Source organism: Mauremys mutica, chromosome 13 (genome assembly GCF_020497125.1).
Source record: "Mauremys mutica isolate MM-2020 ecotype Southern chromosome 13, ASM2049712v1, whole genome shotgun sequence".
NCBI lineage: Eukaryota > Metazoa > Chordata > Testudines > Geoemydidae > Mauremys > Mauremys mutica.
Window position 1 is genome coordinate 51,636,355 of NC_059084.1, and position 11,747 is coordinate 51,648,101.

Consider the following 11,747-nt stretch of genomic DNA (forward strand, 5'->3'; position numbering starts at 1 on the left):
GGGGAAAGTTCTCAGGGACTGGCTGGTCACTGCACAGACCCAGGGGCTGCGGATTGTGTCTCCGGGTGCAGCCTGGGCAGAGAGAGGCTCAGATTTAAACAGGAAACTGTCTCCCTCATTTGCATGTCCCCGCTTTATAAGAGACACACACTCCTGCTGCCAGGTGATATGACTGATTCGTCCTAGGGCTCCGGGTGCAGGAGTCAGACTGTCCCGGCCTGTGTATCTGTGCAGCGCCGGGCACAGGGCGCTGGGATCCTCATTAGATTTTCCGACCCCTATTAATTTCATCTGGTGACTCCTGGATTGTGTATTTGGGGAAAGGGTAAATAACTGCTTCACTGCTTGAACCCAGCGGCTGCGGCTTCTCAGTGCCAGAGCGTCAGGGTCTGGGGATTGAGGGGTTTTCAGCAGGGGAGGGGAGTAGCCGCATTTGCACCTTCCCCTTTTCCTAAGGGACTGGGGGATTCAACTGCGAGTGGGGTCCAGATCCCAGCCCCGAGCTCACGGGGGAGACTGACGGACTAGAGCGTCCAGCAAGGACTGTGTGACTGTGTCTTCAACACGGTGCCTGATACTGGATCAAGCCCTGATACATTCATGTATCACCTCAGCAAACAGTGCTGGGGCCTGTCATTGCAACACCGATTTTCCTACCGTGCGCACAGGATGAGCTGTTTAAAGGGGACTCGTAATTGAGTGTCCCTCAGTTTGACATTGAGAAGTTGGGCGGCCAGCACCCCCAGAGAGGTGCAGCAATGGGGGTCCCCAACACGGGGCTCGCTGGCCATTGGACACAGCCGGTCCAGGTGTAAAGCGAGAGAACAAAGGAGAATCCATTTGCTGTTATGCTGTTGAAATAAGCTATTTCCTGGCATGTGTGAGCGCAGCCGGGGCAGTTAGGCACTCTGTGCCCAGGGGCAGGAATGGCCTTTGGACACGTGTTTGTATTTCTTCCCAAACTGCCCCTTTCGCTGGGAAGCAGAGACGTGGGGAATAACACTGGTGTCCGTTCGAGCCCCTTCTTCTCGGCTCGGGGACCTGTTGGCGCAATGGCGCCGCTTTTCTGTCTCTCTGGGGTTGGTCCCGATGGCTCCGGTTGAAGATGTCGGTTGTTTGGGCCCTGGGAACACTCATCAATCGCGTGATTCTTGCTGTGTCTCTGCTCACCCGGCGCACATGGAATTCTCCCCCCGCTCTGCACATTGGCTGATGTCAGCACTCGCGTGGGGACCCCAAACTGCCCCAATCAAAGGTGTACGAGGCGCAGTAGGAGTGTGCGTGAAAACAGGCCCATATCCCACCCACCTGGACAGAAGGGGGGAGGCTGCGGCAGGGGAATCAGGATTGTGCCCTTCTAAACTGCTGCGTGGGGTGCAGAGATTCCTCTGGCTGGCGGGACACAGTCCAGGCAGGGGCCCTTGTGTAAGGCCCTGCACACGGGGTGAATTTCACCCCCACAGAATTATCCACGGGCTGAGGAGGGAGGTCACCTCTAGATTAGTGACCCCCTTCCAGTCAATCATCTTCATTCGGGGCTCTGCACTGCCACGGACCTTCCCTCGGGGCTCAGCTTCTCCCTTCACTGGGAGACGGAGGGAGCCTCGCACTGGAGACTGGCTGCGCAGAAAGCCCTGGCGAGTCAGTGGGGGCATCGCACAGTGCGGGCGGATGCACCTGCTCCTTCTTCGCTAAAGTAGCCACTGAGCCTCTGCTCCCTGCGCTCCCCGGGGCAGATGGAGCCAGCAGAGTCTCTCTCTCCCCTGGCAGTTGTGTGAGATCCCGCCAAGGGGAGATACTTGGTGCGTCTCTCTCTTCTCATTGATGTGGGGCGAAAGCGCCACCCCCAGGAAATCCCTTCCCCGGTCTCTGCAGGGCAGGTTTTTGGCTGAGCTCAGACTGACTCCCCCTCACCGTGTCTCTCGCAGCACAGTAATACACGGCGGTGTCCTCGGGCTTCAGGCCGGTCATTTGCAGGTAGAAGTTGGTGCTGTCCTTGGAGGCTGTGAATCGCCCCTGGATGGTGGGAGAATAATACTCGCTCTGCCCTGGTTTCCAGTAGCCGACCAGCCACTCCAGCCCCTTTCCCGGCTCCTGTCTCACCCAAGCCATGTAATAGTCGGTGATAGTGAACCCGCTCACGGCGCATTTCAGCCGAGTGGATTCTCCGGGCTTCTTCAGTTCTGGACCGGACTGGGTCAGAGCAACCTGTGACCGGGCCCCTGTGGGAAAGGGGGAGAAAAGCGACCAATGAGGGAACCGGTCACATGAAACCCGATTCCCCCTCAGTTAACAGGGGACGAATATCAATAAAAGCAGGTTACAAAATACGTTTTTAGATCAGTGCAGAAAACCAGGAACGTTCGCCCCCCTCCCCAGTGCATCTATGGGGAGAAAACACCTTCCAGAGCCGCCGCAAGGAAAAGTACATGGAGCCAAAGTCTCATTTTCCCTGGTGCTGGAGGGGAAAGTCCTCAGTGGAGTGGCTGGTAACTGCACAGACCCAGGGGCTGCGGATTGTCTGTCCGGGGGCTGCTGGGACAGAGAGAGATTTAAACAGGAGACAGTCACCTATTGGCATATCCCTGTCCTTGTAAGAGACAAACCCCTTCCCGAGCCGCCTCGTTTTCTTTTCTGGGGTTCAGAGAAAATGGACAGGTCTTTTGTTCCTGCTCTGAGCCTGACCCAAAGCTCAGATAATTATTCCGATTTTACAGAAACCGGTTTTGTAAAACAGATTGTATAAAGTCGAGTGCACACGGCCACACTAAACATATTAATTCGGCAGTGTGCATCCATGGTCCGAGGCTAGCGTCGATTTCCGGAGTGTTGCACTGTGGATAGCTATCCCATAGCTATCCCATAATTCCTGCAGTCTCCCCCGCCCATTGGAATTCTGGGTTGAGATCCAAATGCATGATGGGGCAAAAACAGTGTCGCCGGTGATTCTGGCAGGGCCGGCTCCAGACTCCAGCGGGGCAAGCACCCGCGTGGGGTGGCATTTGCCGGCAGGGGCGGCAGGCGGGTCCGGCGGACCTTCCACAGTCATGCCTGTGGGAGGTCCACCGGAGCCCCGGGAGCAGCGGACCTACCACAGGCATGACTGCGGACGGTTCGCTGGTCGCGCTGCTCGGCTGGACCTCCCGCAGGCATGCCTGCGGCAGCTCAACCGGAGCCGCCGGACCAGCAAACTGCCCGCAGCTGCGGGAGGTCCAGCCGAGCCGCGCCCGACCAGCAGACCCTCTGCAGTCATGCCCGCGGGAGGTCCGCTGCTTCCAGGGCACCTCCCGCGCATGACTGCTTTGGGTGGCCAAATTTGTAGAGCCGCCCCTGGATTCTGGGTTAATGTCCTCACTCAATCCTTCCTCCGTGAAAGCAACGGCAGACAATCATTTTGTGCCCTTTTTCACCTGGATTGCCCTGGCAGACGCCATTAGCATGGCAACCATGGAGCCTGTTTTGCATTTTATCACTGTCACCATATGTATACTGGATGCTGCTGACAGAGGTGGTACTGCAGTGCTACACAGCAGCATTTATTTGTCTTTGCAAGGTAGCAGAGATGATTACCATTCCTGTTGCACTGTCTGCCATTATAAATTGGCAATGAGATGATGGTTATCATTCATTTTGCACTGTTTGCATTTAGAAATTGGTAATGATGGTTATCAATCCTTTTGTACTGCCTGCTACTGTCATGAGTATTCCTGGGTGGCCTTGCTAAGATCGGCTGGGGGTGCATGGACAAAAATGGGAATGACTCCCTGGGTCATTCCCTTCTTTATGTTTTGTCTAAAAATAGAGTCAGTCCTGCCTAGAATATGGGGCAAGTGTAGTAGAGAACCAGAGAGCACAGCTGCTCTGTGTCAGAGCCCCAAAGCTGCAGCAGAAATGATGAGCTGCATGCCATTCTAGGGGGTGCCCCTGCAACAACCCCACTGGTTGCTTCCCTCCTCCCCCAACCCTCCTGGGCTACCATGGCAGTGTCCCCCCATTTGTGTTGAAGTAATAAAGAACGCAGGAATAAGAAACACTGACTTTTAGTGAGCTAAAATGAGGGGGAGGCAGCCTCCAGCTGCTATGATAGTCTAGGCAGGACATTAAAGGGGGAGGGGGGAGAGAGAAGCACAGCCTTTCCCTGCTATGATAGTCCAGGCAGTACAGAATCTTTTCTTTAGACATGAAAGGGGTGGGGCTGATGGAGCTGAGTCTCTGGCTGCTATGATGAGGGCAGTTACCAAGCCTTTTATACCATCTGCTGGGAATAACCAGGAGTCATTCCTATTTTCACCCAGGCAGCCCCAGCCAATCTCAGCAAGATTAGCCAGGAACAGTTATAGGCTGATGATGACAATGGGTAGCAATCACATTGTACTGTCTGCCACCAGGAAGGGGAGGCTGGTGTTCAGTGCTGCAGCACCCCATCTACCAGCAGCATGCAGTAGACATAGGGTGACATTGAAAAAAGGTGAGAAACTATTTGTTTCCCTTTTCTTTGGGGGGGGAGGGTGTAAATTGACAACATACACCCTGAAACACCCGGGAAAATGTTTTTGACCCTTCAGGCATTTGGAGCTCAGCCAAGAATGCAAATGCTTTTCAGAGACTGCAGGGACTGTGGGATAGCTCGAATCTTCAGTACCCCCTCCCTCCCTCCCTCCCTCCATGAGCGTCCATTTGATTCTTTGGCTTTCCATTACGCTTCTCACACAGCACTGTGCTGAGTCCCTGCTGTGGACTCTGTATCATAGCCTGGAGATTTTTCAAATGCTTTGGCATTTCGTCTTCTGTAATGGAGCTCTGATAGAACAGATTTGTCTCCCCATACAGCGATCAGATCCAGTATCTCCCGAAAGGTCCATGCTGGAGCTCTTTTTGGATTTGGGACTGCATCGCCACCCGTGCTGATCAGAGCTCCACGCTGGGCAAACAGGAAATGAAATTCAAAAGTTCGCAGGGCTTTTCCTGTCTACCTGGCTAGTGCATCTGAGTTCAGATTGCTTTCCAGAGAGGTCACAATGGTGCACTGTGGGATACCATCCGGAGGCCAATACCGTCGATTTGCGGCCACACTAACCCTAATCCAACATTGGCAATACCGATTTCAGCGCTACTCCTCTCATCAGGGAGGAGTACAGAAATCGGTTTTAAGAGCCCTTTATATCGATATAAAGGGCCTCATCGTGTGGACGGGTGCAGGGTTACATTGGTTTAACGCTGCTAAATTCGGTTTAAACGCGTAGTGTAGACCAGGCCTGAGACTGTGTTAATTGAATGTGACACCCTGCTAACCAGGGGCAGCTCTAGACATGTCGCCGCCCCAAGCACGGCGGTATGTCGTGGGGGGGGGCGCTCTGCCGACCGCCAGGAGGGTGGCAGGCGGCTCCAGTGGACCTCCCGCAGGCCCACCAGAGCCACCTGCCGCCCTCCCGTGCTGGGGTGTGGCGCCGCCCCTGCTGCTAACGGTAATGCTCGAAATACTCAGTCATATTTTCCAGCCTTCTGTCTTAGGTACCTCTTTGTGTGACTTGCCCAAGCTCCCAGAGGCAGCCATACCTATAATAATAACATGGTTCCCATGGAACGGGCAGACTTTAATTTGGGCTTCATATCAGATTGATTGGATGACCCAGGGGTTGGATCTTAGGGGAACTTCAGGGTGTAGTTTTGTGGCTGCTTTTCTTTTGAAAACTGTTACCCGCTATTTTTTCTCACAGATTTCAGGGGAATTGACGGGGTCAAAGTGCAAACGCCGTTTGTGTGCGTAACGGAGCAGGGTAGGTAGGTAACCCGCCGCCCCTTGTCAGTCTTGTCCCCAAGGCTGTGCTGTGCTGTATTCCTCATGCCTCATTGCTGTCACTGTTGAGATCTAGTGCCCAAAGCTGAGAGATGGGTGTCTTTCTGCCGGAATGTGCCACTGACCGTGGTGACACTGGGTGGAATCCCAGCGTGGTGAATTAATGAGGGTTTATTAATGAGGTTGATAGAACCAGAGTGAATCAGGTGGAGGATCTATGGCCTGTGTTATGCAGGAGCTCAGACTAGTTTCTCACACTGCTCCCTTGAGGTTTATGAATCTGTGACTATCCCGGAGGCTTTTGTGTGGGCTCAGAATTTGTGCCAGGCAGAAGAATAAGAATTTCCCTGACACGACCTCAGGTCCCGATTGCTGTCAGTTTGTGTGTGTGTGTGTGTCGGCAGGATTCAGCCCTGGAGTCCCCCTCCCCCAAGCAGAGTAGTGGGGCTGTGGTACGGCAGGTCACAACCATAACTATTGATAAGTGATTTCTTGACAGACAGATGCTGTTTTCTTTAACCATCGTAAGATCTGTTTCTTTATCTGGTGATAGTGGAGGCCATTAGGACGGGGTCCCCTTAACAGCCTGACATGACATTATTTAACATAATGCAGGAATGTGAGGAGGTGACTTCCTGCATCTCAGCTAATGGCTGCTGCTTGGCTGCTCTTTTAATCTGGCTGCAGAGGAAGGCCTTGAACTGGAAGGTTTTCTGGAGTAAATTTTCAAAGGCACAAAGGGCAGTTCAACAGGCAGCTCCCATGGATCCTGGTCTCTTTGGGCACCTAACTTGTGTTTGCCCCTGTGGAATCTCCCCTTGTTCCTCTCGAGTCAGGAAGGACAGTGAAGAACGCTGGTGTCAGCTCAGTCCCTTCTTGTAGGCCAGGGGACAGTTGGAACAATGACCCTGGTGCTCTGTGTTGCTCGGGATGGTGGGATGGATAATGCGCAGGCTGTGGAATGTTTATTTGGCTATGGAGCATTCAGCAGTAGTGTATTTTTGGTGTGACTGGTCACCTGAGTACATGAGCTTCTCCTCCTATTCTCTACATTAGCTGAAGTCGACTCTAGTAATCAAACTGCCCCTGGTCTTATTGTGTGGGAGGTGTACAAGAGGGTGGGGGCATTAGGACAGGGCGACATCCAGCCCACTGTGAGGAGAGTTCAACTGGATCACAATCTGCAGAGCAGTGGAGAATCAGGATGGTGCCTCTCTAACCAGATACATGGGATAGAGGTGGAGTTCCTCTACATGAACTCTGCCTTGTGTCGGGAGGGGACATTACAATGCACATCCAAATGGGTCTTGGTAAATCTTTATGTTTATCATGAAATAGTTTGTGTGAGGTTGAATGTGGGACACCGAGCCAGGGATGGGAGCAATTTAGGGGAAATGCTGTAAAAACAGAGCGGTCCGCCCTGGAAAGAAGGCAGCATTAGGGCTGTGAAATATTAAAATCCCACTTCATGCTGATGGGGGGCTCACACAAGGACCTCTTCACAAGGGTTAAAATGATCGCCCACAGAGAACTGCGAGTGGGTTGAAGGGGGACAGAGTTATCCCTCTCAGCACCTTGCAGGCCCAGAGCCAGAGCGACTTAGTGTTTGCTCGGAATCAATGTGCTGTTTGTCATCCACCTAACAGAACATCAGGCATCTATTCCTGGTGCTAATATGATAGCCAGGCAATGCAGTCTGCAGTAGGTACCGATATAGAGACTCCTTGTGCATATTCCCAGCCAAGGGAGGGAAGAATAGTTTACTTGCTGTAGCGAGAATATTCCTGGTGGCTTTCCTCTCATTTCTTGGCAAAATGAAAATACATAGAGCAGGATGCTTGGAGCCAGGACTCCTCGCTTCCCTTCTGAGTCTCTGAAGTTTTGATTCACTGTTTGACTTTGGGAGATGTGGGGTTTAGTTCCCAAGTGCTTGTAACTTGCCAAAGAATCTGCAAGAAGAGATCAGGTAGCCAAGCACAGAGAACCCGGTGCTGGCAGCTGCTGCTTTCTGCCGCTCACCCTAGAAGGCTGGTTCTCTGCAAGGTTAGTTTTAGTTTGCGCTTTGATAGGTTTCCCCTCACCGTGTGTATTTGGCAGAATAATAAATGGAGGTGTCTCCAGGTTGCAGGCCAGTCAGTTGTCGTAGCCCTGACCTCTCATGTCAGCTATCACAAATCATAGACTCATAGAATCATAGACTTTAAGGTCAGAAGGGACCATTATGATCATCTAGTCTGACCTCCTGCACAATGCAGGCCACAGAATCTCACCCATCCACTTCTATAACAAACCCCTAACCTATGTCTGAGTTATTGAAGTCCCCAAATTGCGGTTTGAAGACCTCAAGCTGCAGAGAATCCTCCAGCAAGTGACCCGTGCCCCACGCTGCAGAGGAAGGTGAAAAATCTCCAGTGCCTCTGCCAATCTGCCCTGGAGGAAAATTCCTTCCCAACCCCAAATATGGCGATCAGCTAAACCCTGAGCATGTGGGCAAGACCCACCAGCCAGAACCAAGGAAAGAATTCTCTGTAGTAACTCAGAGCCCAACCCATCTAAGAATCCCATATCTCCAGCTTTTTAAGAAGCACATTTGTCATACCAGCTCCTGTAGTATCATCAATGTCAATAAATTCTAGAAAATGCTCTCTGACAGTCACCATTGCAGGGACATTTTCACTAGGTTCTGTTGTTGTTACAAAACACACCATTAAAGTCACTTGTTCCATATGGCTGATGTCAGGTGTGCAGTGCAGAATAACAAAATAATATCCTAGTCACTTCAGATTTGCCACAATCTTATGTTTGACTTTTGTTGCCAGTAACTGTATGATCTCATTTTGAATTGTTTTTCCAAGATAGTGGTGTGTGTACATTTCTTGCCAGGAATGTGTTGGATGGAAACTTCTATTTTCATTGTCTTTGGGGAACATGAAGTTTTTCACTTGCTGTGGCCCAGGCAGTACAAGGAAGTCCCTCAGGCTACTGCTCAAGTGGGTCCATAGTCCTGGATCATCTAGACTTAAGGAAATAAACTCAGCAGCAGCTGTTTCTTGCGTCTCCACCACACTCTTCTCTGATCTACACTTTTCTTCTGGTATGCAGGGCTGGCTTTAGGAAGTGTGAGGCCCAGTTTGAACAGTTTCAATGGGGCCCCAGCAGGGATGACTATAAAAAAGAAAACATGTAAAAAAACATTTGGGGCTTATACTCACCGGGTGGTGCTTTGAGTCTTCGGCGGCGGGTCCTTCACTCGCTCCAGGTCTTTGGCCGCACTGAAGGACCCGCCGACGAAGTGCTGCTGAAGACCCGAAGCGCCACCAGGTGAGTAAAAATTAAAAAGGCGCCTCTAGCCAGGGAAGGGATTCTCACTGGGCGCGGGGCCCTCTTAGGCACGGGGCCCAATTCAGGGAAATTGGTGGAATAGGCCTAAAGCCGGCCCTTCAGGAATGTGCATGGTTACATCCATTTGAGATGGAGATATGGATGCTGCAGTAGCTGCCAGGTCACCTGCACTCTGACTAACTGGAAGATCAGAAATCTCCTCACCACTCACGTCCTCACTGGGGCTGGAAGGCTCAGCATGAACATTTGTGTCTCTGTATCTCAGGAGAGCTCCTTCCTGCTTAGATAGAAAAGCTTCCTTTGCTTTCTTCTTTCTTTTTCTGAATGCTGCCCCAGAGGGGCGTTTTCTTCTTTCACTCATGAGAGCTGTTCTGTGCCACCTAGAGTGGCTCTCAACACTCAGTTGAAGGGGACAAATAAGCAGGCTGGTAGCAGGGCCTGAGTGAGGGACGATATCAGCCTCTTAAGGGCCTAACTGGCTCCTACTACTCCAGTTGACTGACTGTTCCCCTCAAGCGGGTTCAGGGAAGCAGCAGGAAACAGGAAGCTCCCTGAGAAGCTGGTGTGAATCAGTCCAGGCTCCCGGGGGTGCTGGAGAGGTACATAAGAGGCTCCTCCTCCTCTCTCTCCCTGCAGCTCCTGCTGCTTTCTGTTATTCCCTCTCACCTTTTCTCTTGCCTGCCTGTTATGTCTCTTGTGCTCTCCTCAGGGGCAGCTCCAGGCCCCAGCATGCCAAGCACGTGCTTGGGACGGCATGCCGCAGGGGGTGCTCTGCCGGTCCCTGGGAGGGCGGCAGGCGGCTCCGGTGGACCTCCCGCAGGCATGCCTGCAGAGGGTCCGCTGGTCCCGCGGCTTTGGTGGACCTACACCCACATCTGCAGGAGGTCCACCGGAGCCGCCTGCCACCCTCCCAGCATCCGGCAGAGAGCGCCCCCCGCAGCATGCCGCCCTGCTTGGGGCGGCGAAATGTCTAGAGCCGCCCCTGCCCAGCAGTGACCGGCTGCACTGAACTGTGCGGTGCCCAGAGGGGAATGTTCCCCGGCAGGTTTAGCCATACGGAGAAGAGCCAATTGCTTCGCTCCCTGGAGATCCCGACCTATTAACTCCAATGGGAAGAGCCGTTTGCGTGAGGCGAGCAGCGCTCTGCTCTGCACTGGGGTGGGGGACGTAGTCAGGGCATGAAAGAGTTAATCCGCGATGTCAGAGTTTTCAGTCCTGAGGCCCCGCCCCCTCTTGCGCCCCAGGCAGGAGAGTTTTACTTGTGTCGTTGCTGCCCCCATGCGGCAGGCGCGGGAAGTTCCGCAGCTCTGGTTTTTGTACGAGCATCCACAGGTTTCCTCTCAGCGTGAGTCTCTCGCACAGTAATAGCGGGCGGTGTCCTCGGGCTTCAGGCCGGTCAGTTGCAGATACAGCAGGTTGTTGGAGTTGTCCCTGGAGATGGTGAATCGGCCTTCAACAGCCGGGGAGTACCACTGCTTGGATGCATCGGGTCTAATCTCAGCCACCCACTCCAGCCCCTTCCCGGGGGCCTGTCGGGCCCAGTGCATGTAGTAATCGCTGAAGGTGAAGCCGGAGGCTTTGCAGGAGAGGCGGAGAGAGTCTCCGGGCTTTTTCACATCCCCTCCGGACTCCACCAGCTGCACCTGGGACCAGGCACCTGGGAATAAAGACAGGCCATTAATATCGGTATAAAAACAGCGGTAACACAATATTCTTCTCACTCTGCCCGTTATTCAGAGGAGGAAAATACCTTCCAAAGCAGCTACAGCGAAAATGAACAGGAGCAAAAATCCCATTTTCCCTGGTGCTGGAGGGGAAAGTTCTCAGGGACTGGCTGGTCACTGCACAGACCCAGGGGCTGAGGATTGTGTCTCCGGGTGCAGCCTGGGCAGAGAGAGACACAGATTTAAACAGGAAACTGTTTCCCTCATTTGCATGTCCCCGCTTTATAAGAGACACACACTCCTGCTGCCAGTGATCTGACTGACTCGCCCTAGGGCTCCGGGTGCAGGAGTCAGACTGTCCCGGCCTGTGGGTCTGTGCAGCGCCGGGCACAGGGCGCTGGGATCCTCATTAGACTTTCGGACCCCTATTAATTTCATCTGGTGACTCCTGGTGTGTGTATGTGGGGAAAGGGTAAATAACTGCTTCACTGCTTGAACCCACGCGGCTGCGGCTTCTCAGTGCCAGAGCTTCAGGGTCTGGGGATTGAGGGGTTTTCAGCAGGGGAGGGGAGTAACCGCATTTGCACCTGTTGCAGTGCAGGCGTGCGTGGACAAAGCTCAACAATCAATTTGATTTGAAGCAGAGTCAATTTATTTCTCTCCAGCATACATCTTTATACACTTAAAGCAAGCAATCAAGCAATTGCTAATTGGTTAATAAAATACACACAGGCAGCAGCTGTAACTTCATTGGGTAACATCATCCTAGACAGCTTTTTAATTTATTATCCTATTACTGCCTACCAGCAGATAAAAACTAGCCTCATCCTAGTAACTTGCATATCAGTTTCCCACACTCTCATGCACAACAATCCCACACTTCCCCCCTTTTCTCATAATAAAAAAGGGAAGGCACAGCAAAACATTCCCAGCTGATAGCATCA

General features: G+C 52.7%; 2 gene segments (V, D, J or C); both read right to left on the reverse strand.

The window, feature by feature from the left end:
• Window positions 1-368: 368 nt before the first annotated feature.
• On the reverse strand, window positions 369-10,465 carry LOC123347661. The segment is given in 3 exon segments: window positions 369-389; window positions 1,915-2,222; window positions 10,399-10,465. Coding segments are annotated over 3 exon segments (396 nt in total).
• A 14-nt stretch (window positions 10,466-10,479) lies between these two features.
• On the reverse strand, window positions 10,480-10,935 carry LOC123347662. The segment is given in 2 exon segments: window positions 10,480-10,796; window positions 10,890-10,935. Coding segments are annotated over 2 exon segments (363 nt in total).
• Window positions 10,936-11,747: the final 812 nt, after the last annotated feature.